This window comes from Equus caballus, chromosome 5 (genome assembly GCF_041296265.1).
Source record: "Equus caballus isolate H_3958 breed thoroughbred chromosome 5, TB-T2T, whole genome shotgun sequence".
NCBI lineage: Eukaryota > Metazoa > Chordata > Mammalia > Perissodactyla > Equidae > Equus > Equus caballus.
Genome location: NC_091688.1, coordinates 70455633 through 70482129, shown reverse-complemented (window position 1 = coordinate 70482129; position 26497 = coordinate 70455633). Strand labels below are relative to the sequence as shown.

The window sequence follows — 26497 nt, the reverse complement described above, 5'->3', positions numbered from 1 at the left end:
AAACTTTCAGCTATAAAATGAATAAAGTCTGAAGATCTAATATATAGCATGGTGACTATAGTTGATAACACTATTGTATAATTAAAATTTGCTAAGAAAATAAATGTTTTCACCAAAAAAGGGGGGGGGGCCCAAGGAATTTGGAATTTATGTACACATTAAAAGTCTGAGTGATGCTTAAAAACTGCAGAAATTTCCACTTGGTAAAGTCTGTTAAAGGCTGTCCATACAAGGAAAATTATCAGAATTAGGAAATACTTCTTAATTAGATTACAACAGCTTTGTTTAGAGAATATGTTTCAGAAATTGTGCTAGTGTGGACAGTTAAGAGCATATAAATAGAATAAAACTTGAATGATCATTCTTATAAAGCTGATGGCCTGTGAAATCCTGTTGAGTCCTACATCAAACAAATAAGATTGAATAGACAAAATGATCTCTTCTTTAAAAATGTTGTTTCCTCTATTTGGTACTTCTTATTGATTTAATTTAAAATTCTGTTTACCATTTATAATAGATTTACATTTTGTTTGTAAAGAGTAATTAAGTCTTGATTAAGGTTTCTGCCTACACTTATAGGTACTTAAGTAGCCAAGAGGTATTAAATCTATTTTACCAATATTGATACTTTTTCTTCTTAAGAGATAGCCTGAGTGAAGGATAACTCCTAGGAAGAAACTTAAAAATCTCCCTAGGACTTTAACCTCCAAAACTTTGAAAAATTATAAGTTAAGGAAAGAGGGTAAAAATGACACATAGCTTTTGGGTAGTGTGTATAAAAATTTCTTCTGATTAGAAGATCTCTGTTTCTACAGAATGGCAAAATACTCTGAATAACCCTCCTACTGAAAATGGCAATAGATGATGGATAAAATGTATAACTGAGCTGACAAGAAATTTTTCAAAATTCAGAGGCCAAAAGCAAAATGAAGACAGAAACTTAGAGAAAGTAGCACTTAGGCTTCCTTTGCCCTAGGAATTTGTTCAAAAGCGTTTGGACCCTGAGCTCCATTTGCACAATTCAGGCTCCTGAGTGCTGGAGACAAACTCTCCAGCCTACCAAAGTTGGGCGGTGAAATGAGCCACCTCTCTTGTAAAGCGATCTGAACTCAAAGGGCTGTATTCAGTGTAAGGGTGAACTAGATGTAAACCTGTCCCACAAAGCGAGACAAGGAATATTAATAAAACTGAACTTTCCCTTGGCCAGGGGGCAGCAAACTATAGACCTCAGGCCAAATCTGCCTGCCGCCTGTTTTTGTGCAGCCTGTGAGTGAAGAATGGTTTTTAGATTTGTAAATGATTGAAATCAAAAGAAGAACAATATTTTGTGACATGAAAATCATATATGAAATTCAAATTTCAGTGCCCGTAAATAAAGCTTTATTGGCACACAGTCGTGTTCTTTTGTTTACATATTGTCTGTGGTGGCTTTCACACTGGGGCGGCTAAGTTAAGTTGCTATAGAGACCATGCACAGCTTGCAAAGCCTGAAGTATTTACTATCTGGACCCTTACAGAAAAGTTTGCCAACCCTTGGTTAGGGATTTATAACGGTTAGAAATCATTTGAATTTTCTTCAGGTGCAGCTCATATCTCTAACCCATGTGATACTACATACAGAGTCCTTTTTTAAAATAATAGATTCAAAATAAATGATAGTACAGTGATTTAAAGGCAAAGAAATAGAACTTAAATTACTTCAATTCTGTCATTTTATGTGACCACTTTGAGTTTATAGTTGTGTTTGAAAATTAATGAAACAGTGTAAACTATGATGTATAATATTTTACTGAACTTTTATATCTTTAAAATTGAAATATATTATTATTCATTAACTGTTAATTTTTAAAACTAAAGAACAAATCAGAAAGTAATTTCTTATTAAAGGTACAAAAAAGCACTAACCCTAAAGAAAAAAGATTGATAAAATGAAACTTCATCAAAATTATAATCTGCTCATCAAAAGATGTTATTAAGTGAAAAGTCAAGCCACAGATTTAGAGAAAATATTCAAAATACATATATCTGACAAAAGACTTGTATCTGAATAAATAATTAAATCCTTCTTAGAGGGAAAACTCCATTTCTCTTTTACTCTTACACTACTACCATACTATCTCTAACACCTGGGTGTGTGGGGTTTTTTTCCTACAGCAATTAATTCTCTGACTCCAGCTGAGTGTCAATTCACTCAATTCACTTCAATTCTGACACTAACCTGAGTTAGCACAGACGCCACAGGTTAAGGGCTCATTCTCACAAGACTTCCCCCAACTTCGCACACAAATCACAAGTAGTAGGTCCCCAGCTATGATGTGTGTTTTTTCCAAAACCAAGCAGTTCTCCAATTCTCAGCAGACACTGACTGGGTGTCCCACAAATTTAACTCAGTGCTGACACTATCTACTTGGAGATAGTGTCAGATCCCACGAGTTAAGGACTCAGTCCCGTAAGACTGCCCCCACTTCAGAGGCCAGTCACAAGTCCAGGTTGTTACTTGTGCTTTTGACCAACTGGCTCTGGGTCGGAGGTTCCCTCCACCCCCTCTTTGGGTTCGGGTAACTTGCTAGAGCAGCTCATAGAACTTACTAGATTACTGGTTTATTATAAAAGGATATAACTCAGCAACAGCCAGATGGAAGAAATGTATAGCAAGATATGTGGAAAGGGCCACAATGCTTCCAAGCTCTCTGGGCTTACCACTCTCCCACCATCTCCAGAAGCTCTCTGAATCCCCTCCTTTTGGGTTTATATGGAGGGTCCATTACATAGGCATGATTGATTAAGTCACTGGGCATTGGTCATTGATCCAACCTTCCAGCCCTTCTCCCCTCTGCAGAGGTCTAGGGTGGGATTGAAAGTTCCAACCCTTTCATCATGGTTGCTTCCCCTAGCAACCAGCCCCCATCCTTAGGAGATTTCCAAAAGTCATCTCACTAACAAACTCTGATGTGCTTGAAAGGGGCTTGTGAATAACAAGACACTCCTTTCACCTTTATGGCTCTGCAGCTATTTCAGCAACCAATGACAAAAGGCCAGACATTATAACAAAAAAGATGTCTCTCTGGATCTTATACAGGAAACTATAAAGTTTTAGGAGTTATGTGCCAGGAACAGTGGACAAAGACCAAATATACATTTCTTATTATAAAGCAGAATACCACACCAGGTTACCTACAACTTCTGTCTGACTTGGCTACAAATTGAGGGTTCCCACGCACCTCTTCCTTGGTTTCTATCATTTGCTAGAACAACTCACAGAACTCAGAGAAACACATATGTTTGCCAGTTTTTTGTACAATAAAGGATATGATAAAGGATAGCCAGATGAAAAGATATATAGGGCGAGGTCCGGAAGAGTCCCAAGCACAAGATCTATCCCTGTGGAATTGGGGTGGGCCACCCTCCCAGGACGTAGATGTGTTCACCAACTGGGAAGCTCCCTGAAGCTCGTACTATTGGGATTTTTATGGAGGCATCATCACATAGGCATGGTTCAGTATTAACTCCATTTCCAGCCTCTCTCCCTTCTCTGAATTCCTTCCTTTTGGGTTTTTGTGGAGGCTCCATTACATGGGCATGATTAGTGATTACATTCACAAAGAATGGGAGGTGGGGCTGAAAGTTCCAAGCTTCTAATCATGGCTTCATCTTTGGTGACCAGCCCCTAACCAGGAGCCCACCAAGTCACCTCATTAGAACAAAAGATGTTCCTGTCACTGGGGAAATTCCAAGGGATTTAGGAGCTCTGTGTCAGATGCTCCTATCACTCAGGAAATTACCAAGTTCTTAGGAGCTCTGTGTCAGGAACTCGAGTCAAAGATTAAATATTAGAACAAAAGATCCTCCTAGCACCCCTATTTGCAAGGGTTTTAGGAGCTCTGTGTCAGGAACCAGGACAAATATATATATATTTCACACTCAAAAATAAGAAGGCAACCCAATTTTAAAAAGTAAGTTGAATCATCCTTCATCAGAGAAGATTTATTAATGGTTAGTAAGCACAGGAAAAGGTACTCAGCATAATTACTCATTAGAGAAATGCAAATTAATATTAACATGAGACACCACTTTACACCTGTTAGAATGGCTAAAATTTTAAAAATTAACACCATCAAATGTTGGTGAGGATGTAGAGCCCCTGAATTCTCATACATTGCTAATAGAGCGTAAAATGATAAAAGCACTTTGGAGACCTGTTTGGCAGTTAAACACGCATCTATCCTATGACCTAACCCATTTGATTTCTGTTATTTATCCAAGAGAAATGAATACATATGCCCACAAAAAGACTTGTACATGTTTTTGTAGCAGTTTTATGCGTAATGGCCAGAAATTGGGAACAACCCAAATGCCCATCAAAAGGAGAATGGATTAAAAAAAACGCTGTGATAAAGTCTTAAATGGAATACTATACTATAAGCAATTCAAAATGAACTACTGGTTCACACAGCAAGATGGATGAATATCAGAAACATGCTGATCAGAAGAAGCCAGACAGAGGGAAAAATACTACTTGATCCCATTTATGTGAAATTTAAAAGCAGGCAAAACTAGTCTCTGGGGTCTATCATAGGTGGTTGCTTTTGGGGGTGGCACTTGACTGGAAAAGTGCTCTAGGGAACTTTTGGGGCGATATCTTAATTGGTTTTTGGTTACTTGGATGTATACATTTGTCAAAGCCTATCTAATTTTACACTTAAAATCTGTGTATTTCACTATGTGTAAATATACTAAATACAACAAAAAAATCACACACATCACTTACAATGAAAGCATTCCCAAAACTAACGCAAAGCAAATCTCTTGCTTAACGTTTTAGTTACTAATACTTCTGTATACCATTATACATAGTACATTATTTTTCAAAATGACATTTGATTTTGGGTTACATGATAGGATCTAAAATTGTTTCTTTTCCAAACAGAAAGCCACTTGTCTAAAAATAACCTGTCAATAACTCAATAATGTTCCCTCCAATATGCCTTCATCATTAAATTAAATGCCTATCTTTAAATGAGTAATAAAAAATAAAGAATACAGGAGATCAGCATCAAGTCAAAATCAGGATCACAGGAGGAGTCTTGCTAAGAGCTTGCTACAGGTTGTATGTTTTTATTCATTATTCGGTTAACCTTTACCATAATCCGGGTAAATAGGTATAAGGTCCATTTTACAGATAAGTGTACTAAAGTTTAGGAAGGTTTAGTAACTTAATCAAAGACACGAAGCTGGTAAGTGGTAGAACCCAGATTTAAACTTAGTTCAGCTGACTCCAAAACTTAAGTTCTTTCCACAATACCCACTGTCTCAGAGATTAGTGAGGAAGGGAGGGAAAAGCAGCATAGTTAAGATTTACAGGCTGGAACACAATAAAGTCTGGTGGATTGATCACGCCAGTGAGGCCTAAGCGTCTTGACTTCGTGGCTGCCCCTTCAGATTTCCCTTCCACTGCCTGACCCAGGCCTCCAAGGGATCTCTGTAGCTCATCTGTTTCCTTTGGGTGCTATGAAAGTCAAATGCTGGCCCACTGTTCAGTAGTTTAGTTACAATTCTACCAACGTGAATCATCAATACTGAAAATAGAGAAGAGCCAAGGGGAAGATGAAGGTAGCTTAGTGTGATACATTCTTCAAAAGAACTGTGTCTCTATGTTGTGGTAAAGAATAGCAAAGGAGAAAAGCAGAGAAAGGGCAAAAGAGAAAGTAAACTCAAAGGCAGTTGTCAGCATAATGAAACAGGTTTATTTTCCCAAAAAGTTTACCTTTTTTAAAAAAAAACCTATATTCTAGTGAAAAGCAAAGGAAAGAGTTATGACAGTTACTGGCACTAAAGCAGAAAATTGATATTTGTGCCAGTCTTGAAAAGGCATTAAAGAAAATAATGGCTTATTGTTATTTTAGTATAAGTAATATCATCTGCTTAAAATTTTTGAATACTTGGGCTATTGTAAAATACATGAAAACTGCCTTAGCACATTTTCTTGAATCCCTAACTGTCACAGTGAAGCCTGGTTCTCCCAGTTAAATCACTCTGGGTTTTAGCCCTAATTTGTCTCATCACTAACCTTAGACATTCTTTTGGAGTCTCAGTGTTTTCATCTACTAAATGAAAGAGTTAGACTAGATGTTTTAATAATCTGCCATATGCTAGGAATCATACTCAGTGTTCTGAAATAAGTTTTCTCATTTAATTGGCACAGCAACCTTATGAAATATATGTAATATTGCCTATTATATCTTATTAATGAGGAAACTAAAATGCAGAGTGTTTAGGCCTGGGGTTGGACCCTGACTGCATTTGATTCCAAAACTTTAAACTGCTATGTTATCCTGCCTATCTCTGGGTCCTTCAACTTTAATATGCTGACATCTAAATCCTTGTTGATCTCAACAAACCGATGTTGAGTTAGATGTGAGTCCTTGAAAGGCAGAAGACTTGATTAGTGTCATTTTTTAATCTCCATGCCAAGCACATTTTAGGCCTGGTTGAATTCGAGCCAAAGGAACGAAACAAATTAATAATCTTAAGGGGAAGGATTATATTTTATTTTTCCACTCTGCTGGCCACTATCCCCTCTTTCCACCATAGTTAGCATGCTATTTTGCACATGATACACATTCAGTAATTTTTGACTCACTACAGCTAGAAAAGATTCAAAAGTGATCAGTTCTGCTTGGTAAAAATAATTATCCTCAAAACTTTCATCTAAACACATCTATTTAGTGTGGAGGAACTGACAATAACCAAGAGTTTGAGGCTGAGACTGACCTTTGAGAGCTGGGGGAGCCTGCTGCTGCTGCTCTGCTGCTGCTGAAGATGATGATGATGGGAGGAAGAACAGTCGATGCTGCCTGCCAGTGGGCGGGCCGGCAGTAAAAACACATTGCATATACCTTTTTTGGAGGCCCAGTCTTAGCCTCTCTGATGGTGAAAACTTCAGACGCTTTCAGCTATGATTAAGAAGCCCTTCCTGCGGTATTCCTCCAACTTTCCACGTGATAAAGTGTCATGTTTTTTACAGGGGGTGCTTGCCTTGCCCTTGGTTGTGCTTCTGGATAGTATTTGTTTTCACTGTTGCCTTTAAAAAATATTTCACTTTCTTCCTTCAGTGATTTTATTTTATTTAGTCTTTTATCTTTTGCTTTTAAATGGGAAATAGAAATAAGAAGGGGCAGCTCATTTACCAAAGTATTTGCACCTATTGGGTCTGCAGAAATATTTATTGAATTAGGCAAAATCTTCATCAACAATAAAACCATATGTATCATGATTAGCCTATAATTTAAGCATATGTCCTCTACCCCAGAACCAGTGTTAAAAAAGAAATATTTTATAACATTTTAGTTTTAATTCATAGATCCAATGGCCTTTCTCCTGAATGCTGAGAGAAGTCCTTTGTAAAGAAGTTTTAGCCTTGGGGAGGCCCAAATAATTTGTGTATATGTTTTTATTTAAGAAACGCAGATAAGATTATTCTTGTATCAAACAAGTATTAAGATTATATATCAAGCAAATTCCTACCGGTTGTGAAATCCAAGTATTTTAAAGATTTTATTTTTTCCTTTTTCTCCCCAAAGCCCCCCAGTACATAGTTGTATATATTCTTCGTGGTGGCTGCTTCTAGGTGTGGCATGTGGGACGCTGCCTCAGCATGGTTTGATGAGCCGTGCCATGTCCACGCCCAGGATTCGAACCAACGAAACTCTGGGCCGCCTGCAGCGGAGCACGTGAACTTAACCACTCGGCCACGGGGCCAGCCCTGAAATCCAAATATTTTAGATGGCATTTTCATGCCAAATAATGCTTCTCCTTGATTTCATTAGAGACAAACTAAGACGTATCAATAAAAATCAATTTCGGTTTAACTATCATAATAATTCTATGCACCCATTTCTCATAAATGCCCTTTTTATTAAGTATGCTCATCTTTAGTCAGCCAAACTTTAAGTATGACTGCTTAACAAAACTGGGCGTATAACAGACGTCTGAATCTTTTCTGATTCCAGGAAAGTATATAGATTACCAATGGTTTTTTAAAGTAATACTTATTCATGAATACTTTTGCATTTCTTTCTACAGATACATTGAAAACTTTTCTAAGGATTCTCTTATGTCTCCTAAAAGTATTGCCAGCATTTCCATTGTAGTCTCTAATTGGTCATCTGTGACATGAAGCTAATTTCCATAATGCTTGGCATCTCAACAGCTGTGACAGCATCTGTTGCTGGGGTGGTCCCTCAGGGAGTGGTAGAACCCAAAAATTTTGGGGAAGACCCAAATAATTTGGAATCGAGGAGGCCCCATCTGAAGAAAGGGAAAATGTTTTTTGTAACGTTTCAGTTATTGTTCCTACTAATATATTGCCATCAGGCCTTTACTTCCTCAACTCCCTTTCACTTTTCAATTCACTGCAATCTTGCCCCCTTCCCTAAATGCCACCAAAACAGATCTTACTGGGGTCACAATTAACTACTTAATGTCAAATTCCGTGAATAGATTTTTGCTCTTCTCTCACGTGATCCCTGCTTAGTGCTTGAAACTTTTGATCATCTTGATGATCTTTTCTTTTTTGGCTTCTGTGGTCCCTTTTTTCAAGTTCTCTACCTCTCTCACTACTTGTTGGTATTTGCAGACTTTTGTTTTCCCATTGACTGTTGAGTACTGTCTGTACTCCTGTGATGGTTAGTTGTTTGTGTGAGCGTGGCTAAGTGATAGTATCCAGTTATTTAATCAGACACTAATGTAGTGCTGCTGTGAAAGTATTTTGCAGATGTGGTTAACATCTACAATCAGTTGCCTTCAAGGAGATAATGTGTGTGGGCCTCATTCAATGATAGAAGGCCTTAGAGCAAAAACTGAGGTTTCCTGGAGAAAAAGAAATTCTACCTCAAGACAGCAGCATCAACCTCTGCCTGAGTTCCTGAGTTTCCAGCCTGCTGGCCAGACAACCCTAAAAATTTCAGACTTGCCTGCCCTTCAGGTTTCAAAATGCCAAGCCCCCACAATCATGTGAGCCAGTCCTTGGAATAAATCTCCTTAAAATACACAAACACACACACACCCACACACACACACATCTCCTATCGGTTCTGTTTCTCTGGAGGACTCTGACTGATTACAGATCCCTTTGTTATTTTATTCATCACACTTTATATAATCCATCCATTTCATTTCTTCAACTATGTCCATAATATATCTTTGACTCCAGAATACTAACCCAGTCTTTTATCTGAATTCTTAATCATGTTTCCTATGAGTAGATAGCTGCACGTTGATGCCCCGATCCAATTTTAAACCCAACATGTCCAAATGGAATTTTTTTTCTCCCCACCTCAACACCCTTCTCTCCTTATTTTCTGCCTCAATTAATGGCATCTCTACACATATGCATCCTATTCAGAAATCTTAGAGTTGTTCTTGTCTCCTCTCTCTCTCTCATCTTTTACACTGAATCAGCCCCTAAACTTGGACAGTGTTTTCCTCCTTAGTAACCACTGAATCTGTTCCTTTCTCATCACTGATTTCAATGCCTTAGGTTAGAATCTCTCTAATCATCTCTTGCATGAATTTTTTTAACCTAATTAAATGACTTTTTCCACCTGATCTCCTTGTTCACCACTGGCCTTTTATATTATTTTCCACAGATCCATAAAGATTATTGTTCTTTTCATAACTGTTTCATTGTATTGTAATTATTTGTTTATATGCTATGTATTCCCTTCTAGATTGAGAATCACTCATTACATTAGTGTTGAATGAATGAGTGTGATGTTCACCATCTTCTTTATGATAAAGGTCTACTAATTTGCTACCTGGAGCAGACAATATATTTTACTAGAGAATCAAATTAGACGGTTGAGTCCAGTTATTTTTTCCTTATTGCTAATGTATTTGTAGTGATTCAGCTTTTTCCAATACACATCTTCTTAACTTGGGATGCACAAATGGAATTCTAAGAGATGCATGAACTCTCTAAAATTTTATGGAAAACTTTTGCATATTTTTCTGTGGAGAATGACCACAGTTTTCACCAAATTCTCAAAGAGATCTGAGTTGCCCAAATACTCAAGACTCACTGTGCTGAGTGAAATCGTGCATGTTTGTATCCCAGCTCTACGACTTAATGACTGTGGGACCTTGGACAAGTTATTTAACCACTCAGTGCCTCACACAGCTTTCTCATTTTTAAATTGGGGCACAATAATAGTAACGGCTTCATAAGGTTATTGTGAATGTGTGCAAGATAATGTATGTAAAGTGCTTAGCACATATAAGTGGCTATGTAACTCTTATTAGAAAATTGTCTGTATAAATAAAAATAAACTAAAATACAGAATTTAAAAATTACTGTTGTTGAAAGCGTAGTATTTAAAGCTCAAAAGATAGGTCAGATTTGAAGATTTAGGTTTGGAAGTTATCTACGTAGAAGCAGTAATTGAAATCACAAGAATAAGAGTCATCCCATGTGAGAAAGAATGAAAAAAAGGGCAAAGAGTTTTGCAGGAAGCCCACCATAAAGTCAAAAAGGAGGGAAAAGAGCTCATGAAGATGTTAGTGCAGTCTCCAAATCCAATGAAGGAATTTTAGGATAAAAGGTACGGTTAAGTTTTTCTTAAACCAAGGAAAATGAGGAATAATAAGGGACTGTTGGATTTTGTGATTAGCAGGATCTATTCGTTTCCTAGTAACAAATTACCACAAACTGAGTGGCTTAACACGACAGAAAGTTATTCTCTCACAGCTTTGGAGGACAGAAACCTGAAATCAAGGTGTCAGCGGAGCCACGCTCCCTCCGAAGGCTCTAGGGAAGAATCCTTCCTTGCCCCTTCTAGTTTCTGGTGTTACTGGCAGTCCTTGGCATTCATGGGTTTGTAGCTGCATCACTCTAATTGCTGGCTCCTTCTTCACATGGCCATTTTCCCTCTGAGTGTCTGTGTCTCTATGTCCAAATTTCCTTCCTCTTATTAGGACGTCAATCATTGGATTTAGGACCCACTCTAATCTAGTATGATCTCATCTGAACTTGATTACACCTGCAAAGGCCCCATTTCCAAATAAAGTCACATTCACAGGTTCAGGGTTGGCATGAATCTGGGAGGGAACATTATTCAACCCAATACAAAGGACTTTAGTTACTTCAGAGATGTGGTGACTAAGAATGAGTGAGTGCTTAAACTGGAAACTACTTTTTTTTCCTGGAAATACGTTAGTAAAAGAAAAATAAGATTGTAGTTTGAGGCAACAGCTGCATTGAGAAGAGAGATTGCTGATACATTATATAGAGATAGAGATAGATTCAAAAATAGGGATATAGACACAGATACAGATATAGCTATAAAACTTAAGCATAGTTTTTAGGCAAAAGTGTGGGTGACAGAAGGAAAGGTTATTAAGTCCAGTGGTGGGAGGCGAGTTGGAAAGGAGACAGGACAACTGTTCCTCTGAGATAAGAGGACGGACTGTATTTTGCAGTTCCAGTAGCAGCTTGAGAAACAAATGACTGTTATTAATCATACATTCTTTAAAATGGTATCCATTCTTTTACATTGTTTGTTGTTTTGTCTGAGTTCACATTGTAGATGTCAGTGACATATTTCTCAAAGAGATTCTTTATTTTCAAAGCAAATTCTAAAAGAATCGCCTATAATTAAAATTGAATGTAACCAACGTGCTTGAATTCAAATTGTGTTTTATAGTTTTCATCCAGAGATTATCTTTTTAGGGCTTGGAACCTATAGTTTCCTGCTGTAGTGGGAGTAGGCATACTAAAAAATGATTATTTTAAATTCTTTTAAGTACTTACATGGTTGGATTCTAGCCAACAGCAAGGTGTGTATGTCTATGATGACATGTAGTTCAAAGCTTTGACAGTGTTAAAGTACTATTTCAGGTTTTTCCTTTGCATAGTTAGATTCAGTGTGACATCACCTTTTGTGGGAATCTTCTTAAGAGGGAGGAGGAAAAGAAGAGCTTAAATAAGCAAGGTTTCCTGATAATGAAATGGCTTTGCTTCTGTGGATCCTGATTTAGTTTTATTTCTTTATGCAAATCAATGAATAAACAAACATCTATGGAGACTAAATGTATATATATTTTACATTTATTTATAAAAACTTCCTTTCTAGCTTTTATTTTACAGATTTGCTCAACTTATTTTTACTTACAACAATTTAATATGACACTATTTCTCAACTAGAGAGAATATTTTTACACTATTATACCCTGTTCTTGGGCTTTATTAAATAATAATAGACTTAAATAGAAATTTAACAGAATAGAGTAGGTTTCTTGAGATAATAGTTTATATTTTATAATATTAAGGATCATAAACATTGACATTTAGACTAGTAAGGGACCATAGAGGCCATCTATTTGTGCCATTTTTCAGATTAAGAAATGATGGCTTTGAATAGTTCACTGTGTTACCCAGAGCCAACAACAACAATAATAATTATTAATTATTATATAGTGAATCCTATATGCCAGGCTCTGTTCTAAAAAGGTAACATGCATTTTACATATTAATTATTTAGTAATCCTTTTTTAAATTTCAGCCTTATTGAGTTATAATAGACATATAAAATTGTAAGATATTTGAAATGTACATTGTAGCAATTTGATATACATAAATATTGTGAAAGGATTCCCCACATCTAGTTAGTTAACATATCCATTACCTAACATATTTATCTTTTTTTTTTTTTGGTGAGATCATTTAAATTCTACTCCCTTAGCAAATTTCACTTATACAATGCGATGTTATCAACTATAGTCACCATGTTTTACATTAGATCCCAAGACCTCATTTGTCTCATAGCTAAAAATGTGTGCTCTTTTACCAACCTCTCCCTATTTATCCCATCCCCCAGCCCCTGGCAACCACTTTTCTACCCTCTGTTTCTACGAGGGTGACTTTTTTTTAGATTCCACATATAAGTGATACTTGCTATGTTTGTCTTTCTTTGTCTGGCTTGTTTCACTTAGCATAGCCAAGCTTTTCATATGTTTTTGTCTTTATCTATGCTATTCCCTTTGCCTGAGAATTACTTGTTCTTTAAGATGCAGCTTAAACATCATGACTTCTCTGAAGCCTTGCATGCCTTCCTCTCCCAGACAGAGTTCATTACTTCTTCTTCTGTTTGTCTTATTAAACTTTATGCATATCCGTAGTGTAGTTATAATACTGCATTGTACTTATCTGTGTAAATGTCAATCTCCTTCACTAGAGTGAGATCTTTGATAGCAGGAACCATGTATCCTGAATAACAAGTTCATTATTTGGTACTTGGAAGGTGCCACATAATACTTTTCCGGTAAATAAATTAGTTAATGCATGTAGGGATTTTAGGAAGGAGAGTCTGGAAGCAAGGAGATGAATTAGAGGAGAGTGGTCCCTCCTTGGGAGGTAATACAACATGAAATCCAAGTGATGAAGTGATTTTGATAGGGGAAAAAATTAAGCAGATGAGAAAAACATTGCAAAGATTGGACTTGGTGATTAACTGATTGCTGTGAGTGAGAGAAAAATCAAAAGAATTACATGGCCTTGAACCATAGTGACTAGAATAATGAGATAGAAAAATCCAGAAATGTCTGTAAGGTCTGTAATTCCATCTCCTTTTTTCTTTCTAATATTGGTCATTTGTGTCTTTTTCTTTCCTAGTTGATTCCATCTTGAAATTTATTAATTTGATTGATCTTCTCAAAGCATTTGCTTTTATTGGTTTTATCTTTTTTTTTATTTAAACTATTATTTTTATTATGTCCTTTCTGCTTAGCTTATTTTGGATTTCATTTGTTTTTCTTTTCTTGATTTCTTCAGATGTGTATATATAGGTCTTTAATTTTAGAGCTTTCTGTTTATTTAAGAAGAAATAACATTTAATACTATAAATTTCCCTCTAAGTACTGCTTTAGCAATATCCTAAAAGGTTTGATATTTTATTTTCATTCAATTCAAAATATTTTTAATTTTTTTCATGATTTCTTCTATTACCCATGATTATGTAGAAGTGTTTTGTTTATTTTTCAAATATTTAGAGATTTTTTCCCCCCAGGTATCTTCTGTTATTAATTTCTGGTTTAATTAATAGATTGGATTGTGGTTAGAGAAAATACTCTATTTTATTTCATTTTTTTTTTAATTCATTGAAACTTGTTTTCTGGCCCAGAATATGGTTGTTCTTGGTGAATGTTCCATTGAAACTTGAAAAGAATGGATATTTTTCTGTTGGTGGGTAGAGTGTTTTTACGTCAATTAGGTCAAGTTTGTCGATAGTGTTAAGTCTTTTTATATGCTTAATGTTGTGTTTTTGTTTTTGTTTTCACTTATTAGGGAGGATTCTTAGAATATACAACTATAACTGAGGATTTGTATATTTTTTCTTTCAGTTCTGACAGTTTTAGCCTCATGTATTTTTAAGCTCTGAGATGCATATACATTAAAATTGTATATCTTCTTGTATAATGGACTCCTTTATAATTGTGAAATGTACCTCTTTATCTCTGGTGTTTTCCTTGTCCTGAAGTCTGCTTTAATTGATATTAACATAGCTATTTGTTTTGAGTGGTATTTACAGGATATATATATTTCCATCCTTTTACTTTTTAACCTATCTCTATATTTAAGGTGGATTTCTTATAGAGGGCATATAGTTGGATCCTCCTTTTTTTTTTTCAATGTGACGTTTATGTTTTAGATTATAGTGTTTAGACTATGATATTTAATGTAATTATTGATACTATTTTATTTTGTCTACCATCTTATTATTTGTTTTGTGTTTATACCATCTTGATTTTCCCCCTTTTTCTCTGCTTTCCTGTCCTTTAAAAAGTTATTTGATCTCCAGTAATTGGCTGGTTTTAGTTGTTGCTTTAGGTTTTTCAGTACATATCTTTAACTTATCACAATCTGCATTCAAATAATATAGAAATAATCCTCCCTATCCTTTGTACTCTTATTGTCACACGTTTTAGTTCTACATATTTTATAAACCTTATTATATTATTATAATAAATATAAACAAACAAATAATTATCCTTTAAAGAGATTAAAAATGAGAAAAATGTACTTTTGTATTTGTCCACATGTTTACCATTTCTGGTGCTCATTGTTCTTTGGTGTAGGTCCGTATTTCTACCTGCTGTCATTTTCCTCTGACTGAGGAACTTCTTTTACATTTATTTTTGTACATATCTACTTGTGATGAATTTTCTCAGCTTTTGTTCATTTAAACAGTCTGTGTTTTGAAAGATGTTTTTGCTGGTATTTAGATTCACAGCAAAACTGAGTGGAACACAGAGAGATTTCTTATATACCTCCTGTCTCCACGCATGCATAGCCTCCCCATTATTGCCATTTCCCACCAGAGTGGTACATTTGTTACAATTGATGAACCTGCATCGACACATCATTTTCACTCAGAGTCCATAGTTTACATTAGGGTTCACTCTTGGTGTACATTCTATAGGTTTGGATAAATGTATAATGACATGTATCACCATTTAGAGTAGTTTCACTGCCCTAAAAATCCTCCATGCTCTGCCTGTTAATTCCTCCCTAACCATTAACCCCTGGCAACCATTGCTATTTTTATTGTCTCCATAGTTTGCTTTTTCCAAAATGTCATATAGTTGGAATCATGTAGTATTATAGCCTTTTCAAATTGCTTTTAAAAGAAAGCGTTTAAGTGTCCTCCATGTCTTTTCATGGCTTGATAGCTCATTTCTTTTAGTGGTGAATGATATATTCCATTGTCTCGATGTACCACAGTTTACTTATCCATTCACCTACTGAAGGACATCTTGATTGCTTCCAAGTTTTGGCAATTATGAATAAAGCTTCAGTAAACATCCGTGTGCAGGTTTTTGTAAGTTTTCATCTTATTGTGTAAATATCAAGGGGCACAATTGCTGGATCATGTGATAAGACTATGTTTAGTTTTCGAAGAAACCTCCAAACTGTCTTCCAAAGTGGCTGTATCATTTTGCATTCATACTAGCAATGAAGGAGACTTCATGTTGCTGCACTTTCTTGCCAGCATTTGGTGTCGTCAATATTCTGGATTTCAGCGAATCTAGTAGATGTGTAGTGATATCTCAAGGTTGTTTTAATTTGCATTTCCCTGATGACGTATCTTGTGGAGCATCTTTTCACATGCATATTTGCCATCTGTATATCTTGTTTGGCAAGGTTTCTGTTAAGGTCTTTGGCCCATTTTTAAATTGGGTTATTTGTGTTCTTATTGTTGAGTTTTAAGAGTTCTTTGTGTATTTTGGATAACAGTCCTCCATCTGATATGTCTTTTGTAAATATTTTCTCCCAGTCTGGGGCTGAGTTTCTGGATATGTTTCTAATTAATTAATTTTTCTACTGATTATGGGTTATAATTTATCACTTCTTTGCATGCCTGATAACTTTTGGCTGGATGCTAGACCTTGTGAATTTTACTGTTGGGTACTGGATTTTCTTGTTGGGTACTGGATTTTGTTGCTGTTTGATGTGTTCTGTTGTGCAGTTAAGTACGTTGTTTTATCCTTTCAAGGCTTGCCTTTAAGCCTGTTATCGGAGCCTTTATTTTGGAACTAATTTAGCCCCACTATTAATTCATGATCCTCTCTTCAGAGATCACAATTCTGCACTGTCTTTTTGTGTGCTATCTGAAAACCATGTTTTATATATTTTGTCTGGTTTTCCAGTTTACAATGGGAGGCCAATACCTTGGCAGGTAATCTTTCATAGGTGGAATTAGAGTCCTATATATTTTTTTTATTGATAGAAGAAAAGCTTTTGTTTTAGTTTACAACTCCTTATTAAACTTGTTATTAATAATATCTTCTCAATTTTTAAAATTGTTGTCAAATTTGAGAAGACCTCTCTCAAATTTATTCTTGACTTAGCTGCGTAATTCCAGTACTAGGCATCTTAAGACACATTCATACCATGACCTCTGGACCTCCATCTTTGTATCATGATTATGAATGAGTTAGTATACGAGGTGGTAGGAGAATTGCTAGAAGTCACTCTTGAACTTGCTTGGCTAGTTCCTACTAAATCCTAAGGTAAATATATCCCTAACTCAACCTCCTCTTAGCTGGATCCTAAGATGCCTGTGTTGTGGCCAGCCACTCTGACACACCTAACAGGAGGGAAGGTGATGAAGAAGTCATAATGAAAAGAGACACTGGTCTTAACTAACTTTAGTGAATATATCTCACTTTTACAAATTGTACAAAAGCGTATGATTATTAAATTCATTGCTAGAGTCCTTCTCAGTGCCTTAGAAGGGGACTGTGCAAAAGAGCCTTGTAGCTTGTGCTTCATTAGCTTTGCAGTAATTCTGTCTCTGATTTTACCACCAGTTTTTTAAATACATGATCATTCTATATCACATACAGACTATGAAGTTTTGGGATTATGCATTCAGAACTATAATCTTGAGCTGGAAAACAAACTTTGTATTTTTTTTAGGCATTGAAAATGGGAATCAGTAAACGTTTTTGGTGTGACTCTTACTTCATAGCTATCTGATGCTGACAAAAATAAGTTACATACTAAGTTTCCCCAGTCCTGTAGAAAAAGATGGATTTACTCAAGATTTGGGTTGAGAAAAAAAAAAATCTAGCCTTTTTGCAATACAGAACTTAATGATTACAAAACAAAAACAAGTAAGCAAAACTCTTGATTCTAAAGTCGAAGGTATTCATTTTTTTTACTTTTATGCCTAGTAAGTGGTGTAGTTCTTCTGTGTTGGTTGTCTCATCTGTTTCCCCCACTCCATCGCTTAGAGATAATAGGCTGTAAGCTTGATTTTCACAACTAGATTTGCTGCAGTATAGCCCCAAAAGTCATTGGGTTCTTATTAGTTTTTATAGCAAGTATCCTATTTTTAATAGCATCAAAATCAAGTGCATATTAATACTTTTCTCTTTTAGAAAATGCTGAGAATGACTTTTCATAAGGAAATACTTTCTTCTTTTTAAAAAAACCTTATCAATATGCTAACTGTCTCCATATTTCAGATGTGGTGGAGCTAAGTTCCTCATAGGACAAAAGGAATTCTTTTGTACACTAAATATCAACACCCAGACTATAGTAATGTCTGGCTGCTGTTAGGAAGTTTGTAATTCTTTTCCTGTTTTGAATGTTCATTCCTGTTTTGAACTGTTGAGTAAGAGAACATAAATCTGACAGGTTTTTGCTTCTGGATTTCAAGTAACCTGTGTTGATTGACACTGTAAGCATAATAGTGAAGTATGCAGAGGAGCTATTGCTACCTTTGAGAAATAAGAATTAAATACATAAAAAGATAAAATGCTGAGGTGGAGTTCAGAAAAGGGAGAGATCTCTATGACCTCAAGTAAAGATTCTAGGACTTAGCTGGGCTTTGAAGGCTGAATAGAATTTGAATAAGGACATTCCATGGGACAAGTGAAAACACCAATAAGAGTAAAGGTAACAAGGTAGGAGTGTGCAAGTCTCTTTGAATTTTATCTAATTCAACAACATTTATCAAAAGTTCATTCTCTTCTGAGTATTTTGCTAATTAAAGGATGTAAAGATAAATAAGGAATAGTCTTTACCCTCACTGAATTTAACAGTCTGGGAAACGGGAAATGACATGGACACAACTATGATAAGAGAATGGATTTCTTTTTATTTATTTCTTTTTATTATGGTAAGAAACACATAACATGAATTTACCCTCTTATTTTTAAGTGTGCATTGCAGTATTAACTCTGTGCCTATTGCTGTACAACAGGTCTCAGGAACTTTTTCATCTTGTATGACTAAAACTTTGTACCCATTGAACAACTCCCTGTTTCCCCCTCCCCCAGCCCCTGGTAACCATCATTCTACTTTCGGCTTCTATGACTTTGATTACTTTAGATACCTAATATAAGTGGAATCATGCAGTATTTGTCTTTTTGTGATTGCCTTATTTCACTTAGCGTAATGTCCTTCAGGTTCATCTATGTTGTAGCATATGAGAGACTTTCCTTCTTTTTTAAGGCTGAATATTATCCTATTGTATGTGTAGATCACATTCTCTTTATCCACTCATCTATTGATGGACATTTAGGTTGCTTCCACCTTTGGCTATTGTGAATAATGCTTCAATGAACATGGAGTGCAGATATCTCTTTGAGATCCTGTTTTCAATTCTTTTGGATATATACCCAGAATGAGATTGCTGGATCATATAGTAATTCCATTTTTAATTTTTTGAGGAATATCCGCACTGTTTTCCATAGTAGTTGTACCATTTTACAATTCCATCAACAGTACACAAGACTTCCAATTTCTCCATATCTTTGTCAACACTTGTTATTTTCTGGTTGGTTTGTTGGGTTTTTTTGATAGCAGCTATCCTAATGGGTGTGAGGTGATAGCTCATTGTGGTTTTGGGTTGCATGTCCCTCTTCATTAGTGATGTTGAGTATCTGTTCAGATGCTTGCTGGTCATTTGCATAGCTTCTTTGGAGAAATGGCTATTCAAGTTCCTTGCCCATTTTTTAATCAAGTTATTTTGTTGTTGTTATTGAGTTGTAGGAGTTCTCTATACAGTCATGCATAGCATGGATTTCTATGAATAGAATTTATATTTTAAGTTTTATTTAAATGCCTGAGCAACAGACCTGGGGTCAGAAAGATCTAGGTTTAAAATTTAGCTGTGCCTCTTCCTAGCTATGTAACCCTGAGCCCATTTGAGTCTTAATTTCATTCATGTCTGTCTTCCATTGTATTTCACAGATATAACTGGAAGCTCTCCACCAGCAAACTCATTCCCAGCAGGTCAGAGAGCATTTCACTAGCATCTTATTACCAAGTTAATGGAGCCTAGCATAGCTGTCCTACCACAGGCTTTGTATCCTGCGCTCCATAAATATCCATAAAGCCACGTTAACCCAAGTCCAGATTACTCGACTCCAGTTCTTGCTGTCTGTCTACAGGCATTGCCCCTCCTGCCTCACCACCTGAATTCCATTCCATTGGCCCTGACTCTTCTCAGAGCCACATCTGCACTTACCATTCCTGTGGAAGAAGCTCACTAGACTACCCTAAGCAATCAGGCTCCTATCAGTTCAGTTTCCTTCAGCCTGTCACCCATGCGGTCACCAACTGTCTTGCCTTGCCTAGGACTGAGGAGATACTCGGACATGGGAATTTCAGTACTAAAGTGGGAAAATCCCAGCCAAAGCAGGATGAACTGGTCATCCTACCAGCAGCCTTGTCAGACCTCACCCCTATACCTCTAACCCGTGTTGCTGAAGTCTCAACATGTCTTCAGCTTAACCCAATCCAAGTTTAATAGTCTTCTCAAAGTTTTGAGGGTTAAAATATGTAAGATATATGAGAGCTGAGCTCATGAGATGTATTAGTGAGTACTGAATGAGAATGCCAAACCAATTTCAAGTTAAAAGTAATACCAGATTGCAAATTAAAACACTGTGCCACTTAAAAAAATCAGAAACCAGGAAAGACAGCCAAATGGCTTGAGTAAAAGGTCACATGATATCATAGATAAAGTTGAAAAGTAGGTTTTGACCAAGATTTCTTTTCTGTGTGTGTCTGTGTATACATGCACACTTGCGTGTACATGCATGTGTGTACATACATGGATGTGTATGTTTCTTTATGGTGGAGTTAAAGCTATGAAAAATTTTTGGAAAAATGAGTAGAACTAAGGTAGCAACTGGATGTAACAGGTAAGGAGTAGCTTAATAATTGGAAGAATTAATTAATAGAATAGTCTCAATTTTATTTTTTGTCATAAATTTAAGTAACCCTTAGTGCTTTTTATTACATCTTTATGAGGACTAGTATAAGATAATATCTGCTGTAAACACAAATCAGATAATTGGTTATTTCTACCTTAATACATCAGTATTTTACAGGGAATTTTGAGATGTATTGGATAATTATCAGAAATAAGGCAAGAAAGTGACTAGATGTTTTATTTAGAACTTGTGGGCAATTGACTTTTTTAATGAATCTTAAATGTCTTAGAAGTTTTTGTTATTCTTTTTCCTGAAAATCTTATGATAATTGATCTTTTCTTGTATTTGATGATTTTGACTAAATATATTACAACCATTGATTTATTTCCATAAATGGTTTTATAAAAAGATCCCTTAATAGTCAATGAAATGAGTTTCCTAATTTAAAGCTTTTTGTTTCCACTTAGAAATAATTAGCTATGCTTGAAAGTTTCTCACAAGAATTTCTGTACAGAGGAAGTGGTACTTTCACGTTGAGGTCCCCAACTAGATAAAACCACCTCGTGGGAGGAATCAGGACCCTACCTCCATCCTCATTTTCATGTAGACAGTTAAGAAATGCTTCAAAATTCGTTGGTGTTCACAAAACTTCCTTTTCTAGTGTAGTGATTTTTGAGGTGAGAAGATTTAGGGGGACAAGAAATGTGGCAGTACTGTTATACTAATCAGATTTAGGCTTCTGAGTTAGTTTCAGGGTGCACATCAGATAATCAAAATAGTAAGTTCTGAATCCACAAATTAAAGGAGTTTTCATTACCATATTCGTAGTTCACAGTCATTAGCGTAGTACAATATAGACAGTTAATTCTGAAGACACAGTTATTTAATAGATTAATCAAATCCATTCACTCAGCAAATATTTATAGGGTATCTTCTATATGTAAGGCACACTTCTAATCCCTAAGGATATGGTCAAAATACCTAGCCTTGTAGAGTTTATATTCTAGTAGGGGAGACCAAGAGAAAAGAAAGTAAACGCGTAGTATGTCAGATGATGATAAGAACTGTGAAGAATTTAAAGGAGGGTAAAGCAGGGTGGCAGGTTAGGGAGTGATTGGGAGTGGAGGAGACAGGCTTGTTTGAGATTTGGTGTCAAAGAAGGCCTCACTGAAAAGGTGGCACCTGAGCAGAGAACTGAAGGCAGAAGAGAGTGAGCCTCGAAGCTATCTAAGGAAGAGCTGTACAGGCAGGGAGAGCAGCAAGTGCCAATGTCTTGAGGCAGAATTGCTGGGATATTCAAGGAACAGCAAAGAGATTAGTCTAGTAGGAGCAGGGGGAGAAGTGGGAGAGCTGCAGGAGATGAGGTCAGAGATGAGCGTAGGGTGGCAGATCTCATAGCGCCTCACAGGTTAAAGAAGGGGTTTGGGGCATTTACTCCCAGAGAGATGCCTTTGGAAGCAGAGGGTTGCATTTTTAATGCAAATACCTCCAAACCAAATTGCCACAAGTCTTGTGTGACCAAATTAAGGAGACTAATTTCTACTCTGAATTATTTTTGAACTTAGATGGATCATCCTATGAGCTTATTCATTCAATCCTAGGAAAGACTTGCCTGGGAATATGGCAGGGAGTCTAGTTGCCAAACTTCTTAGAACAGCTTGACCAGTTCTAAGGTTTCCATCTTTCACATCTCAAAAATGTTTGGCTGAAGTTAGCAAAGCAAGGCCAATACTGTTGTAAACCTATGGTATGTTATTGATAGCTTTCAAATAGCAGAAAGCCTGTTCTATTAGCTAGAATATTTTAGTTTACGTCAATTATTTATTAAACAATCATTTACTTTGTACCTTCTGTCTTGTAGGAATTGTGCTAGGTACTGGGAATACAGAGATATACAACGTCTCTTTCCTCAAAGAGCTCACAGTCAAATAGGTGAAGCAGTTTCACAAATAAATAATTGCAATACGATATGGGAAATGCTAGTAATTAGTAAGCGTTTGTTAGATGCTTGTTAAATGGATAAATGATGGTACTACTAAGAAGGAAGTGTTTATCTCTGTCTGAGGAAGTCAGGGAAGGAGGAACGATTCACATTCAACCATCAGCTCCGTGAGGAAAGAACATTGTCTTGTTCACCTCAGCATCTAGCACAGAATTTAGCAAATAGTAGGTGTTCAGTAAAAATGTACTAATGAATGAGTGAATGAATAAATGAATGAATGAGAAGATGTTGAGCAGAGTCTTAAGGAGGAATAAGATTTGTTTGGGAGGCATATGCACATTGCTGTCAAAGAGAACAATGTATGCAAAAGGTATGGAGATGTGGAAAAGTGTAATTCCATCCCAGTAATAATTTTAGATTTCAATTTAAAGTACTCTGCAAAGTCCACACTTGAGACATAATTATTGATACATATGCTTCTTTTCAGTGTATTTCTTATGAATTTGTTTGCATCTAGAAACTTCCTAAAACATTACTGGTATATATTTGTATACATTAGCTGGTTGAAATATCTATATTTTTAGTACAAAAAAACTCCTTTGTTGGCCAACTTCTTTTTAAAAGGGTGTATTTATAAGCAAGAACAGTTCTGAAATCAGAACAGATAATATTATTCTAACAATACAAAGATTCATTCACCTGGGCAAACTTAGTGGGAAAAAAGTTACAGATTTTGCAATACAGTAAGATACGCTATTTTGTCCATTAGCTATGCAGTTAAACCTTCATCAAGGTATAACAAGCTCTGGAAGCGATTTCAACTGAATGACAAAAGAAATGGAATAAAATTCATTTAAAACTGGTTCACACCAGCTCTCCTACGTGTACTATTAACTGCTAAGATCAAGTCACAAAACATTATTTTCAGGAGAAAGGGTTTAGTGAACCCTAGAAATTGGGTTTGATTTATTCCAGAAGATCTGCCTTTTCACTGCTTGAGATTTCTATGGAAGAAAGCCACAGTCTTTTACCAAATGGTTTCTGGGGAAACCCTTATAGCACAGCTTCTGAAAACAATTTGGTTGTTAATGAGAAATGGTTCTCACGATGGTGGGAAAGTGTTGACTGAAAGAAAAGGCTTCTAGATTTGGCAGTCAGTCTGTAAAAAGTGTTTACTGTTCTACAGTTACGTTCCTGAAATTTCTACGTAGATAAAACATTTGCAGGTCCTATTTCACAGTCATTCTTGCTTGTAAATATATTTTTTAAAGAAGCTGGGGCAATAGAAAAGTTTTTCTGCTAAAAATGTAGATACTTGAACTTGCAAATATATTCAAACAAGTTGCCTCCCAGAATCTTTGCACTCCATTGAGTTTTCCAATCTGTTTTGGAATTCCAACATTCTAGAATTCATATACTATTAGCATTGAATTATAAGTATATTAAATAATTTGCATAAAAGAGTTCTAAAAATCCTAAAAATACAGTAGGGTATTTATATATTCTTTAACTCTGTCTTTAAAATGTATTCTGAAATGTCCCATAAATTGTATTTATTTTATTTCTTTTAAGTAAGTAATTTGTTGCAATATTTTAACTAGAATCCTTTTATAATATTTTCAAGATTAAATTTTAATATCTAACGAAGTACTAAACCTTATAGTTAAAAAATAAGTGCTAGATATGCACTAATTTCTCTAAATGTACCTATTGAAGTCACATTCCAAAATAACCATACCTATATTTTCTTAATGACCTTTAAGTAATGAGACCAAAAGAAGAAATTCATACAGTAATTTCAAATAGATTTTCATCTGTAGCATGGTTCAGAAACATGAATGGACATAGGACAGGAACGAAAAAAGTGACCACCAAAGTTCAGAGGAAAATATTTAGAAATATTTCTTGCCCTGGGAGTGTTAAAAGTTTGCACGTCTGTGTAAAAATATAATACTCAGTTGTTGTCACTTGAAAGCCTATGGGTGCATCACTTTGCCATGGCCGCCACCAGTCCATCTGTTTAAGACTGGTACAAGGCAGAGTTGCCAAGAGTCTTCTTGTTGTCCTCAGTTGTTTTCCTCATTTGACCCCCACCTCCTTTCTCTTTCTTCTCTGGTCTTTGAACCTCCTCCACTTTGGGCAGCTGCTTTCATTTACAGCCCTGCTTTGGGCAGGGAAAAAATTCTGCCAATGAAAACAGGAAAAATAAGAAAACAAGAAGGGTTGCAAGTGCTCTGCATGTGTTGCCGCTCTCTCGCAGCCTGCTTTGGGGTCTTTCCACTCACTGGGTAGTAGACTGAGCAGGGCTCTGCTGTTGGGGACTCACTCCAAGGGATCAGATTATCCAAGAGAGCTTTTTACTTCTCTTAAAATCAATAAATACAGAAATCATTTGTGTTGAAAGCAGTTGGAAGGGGTTGTATTTTATGTTTACTCACCCACTCCATACCCTGAGAGCATATATTCTCCATTCAGTTTGGTCTGATCTATACTATTGTCAATATTGCCTCATTACCATAATAATTTATATATTATTTTTGATTATGACATTTTAGAGGCAAGGAATATGACCTTATTTTCTACTTTCCTTTATTTCCTACAATACACAGAAACTCAGAAGGCAGAAACTTCTCTATTTGACTTTCTCAGAGTGGTATATGATAGACAAGCACGTATATGAGAGTATTTCATAAATATTAGTTCATGAAGAGAAAGAAGAAAACATCTTTTCTAAATCAAAAGAACAGCAAGCAAATACTTTATAGTTGCTGTTTGCCAATATGCTTGATTTTTGAGGTTTAGTGAGAACATTTTTGAGTGGCTAAGAAACAGAAGAGATGTAGTTCTTGTCTTTGTTGATAAAATATGAATCAGGAGGGTTGATTGAAGGTGGTATCTGAATGATACGCCCAAAATAGACATATAGTTTCTGCCTCAGCATATTTAAGTTGGTTCTCCTTGTTTTCTTCCTTTTTCCACAGTATCCACTGCAGGGCCACAGGATGGCTCCCTAGATAAGGCAACAATCTAGTTGGGTGGCTGTAGATCTCTGTGTTAGACTTAGAAAAGAATATTTGTTTTTACTTATATAACCACTCTGCATCTCACACTGACAAATATATAGCTGAATGAAGAAATTGCCCAAATGAACTATTTCCTCCCTTTGACCTTGTCTGAGTGCCATTGTTATTATCAGAACTGAACATGTAAAGGGCAGGAAACACACAAGAGCTGTAAATAACAGCAAGTGAAAAAAAGAAGTAACCGTATTTGCTGCATCAAGATGCATGTACAGGAGTAGATCACATTTCCCTGTCTTGGAAAAACTTTTGAAAATAGTTACAGTCTCAAGATAAATTCAATTCAAAATATTCCTCACTAGTAACTATGAGTACAAAGATAAATGGGAGATCCTGCTCATGGAGGAGCTCATAGACTGGACTTGTGACAACCTCACTTCTCCTCAGAATTTGGAGGGTTTTAGATAGTGTCCCTAGATTTCTGTTTCATTGAGCAGTGATACCCTTATTCATGCAACAAACCTCTAAGGAATGTCCTATTTTGTGATGAAGTGCCAGGTCCTTGAGGATACAATGATGAATAAGACAAGCGACCCTGTCCTTCAGAAGATCTCAGTCTAGAGGAGGAGAGAGACCTGTAAAAAAGAAATTATGATTTTTTTTATATAAATGAGCAAATAATGTTCTCTCTGAAATTGATAGATCTTGCCAGTTAAATGAAAACACATGTAAAGTGCTTAGTTTAGTACCTGGCAGATTGAAAGCGTTCAAAAGATGTTAACTCTCTCCATTATCATTATCACATTTACCT

General features: G+C 35.9%; 1 protein-coding gene and 1 long non-coding RNA gene across 2 annotated transcripts in view; one reads left to right on the top strand and one right to left on the bottom strand.

Moving 5' to 3' along the window:
* The window catches only part of DPH5 (diphthamide biosynthesis 5), a 62812-nt gene extending 55801 nt beyond the window's left edge, over positions 1–7011 (bottom strand). The window contains exon 1 of the mRNA XM_014740163.3: positions 6772–7011. Coding sequence (XP_014595649.2) covers positions 6772–6892 — 121 coding nt within the window. The 5' untranslated portion in view covers positions 6893–7011. The remainder of the gene's footprint in view (positions 1–6771) is intronic.
* LOC102147722 (uncharacterized) overlaps positions 1–26497 on the top strand; it is a 113271-nt gene that overhangs the window by 20571 nt on the left and 66203 nt on the right. The gene's annotated exons all lie outside the window — the stretch shown is intronic.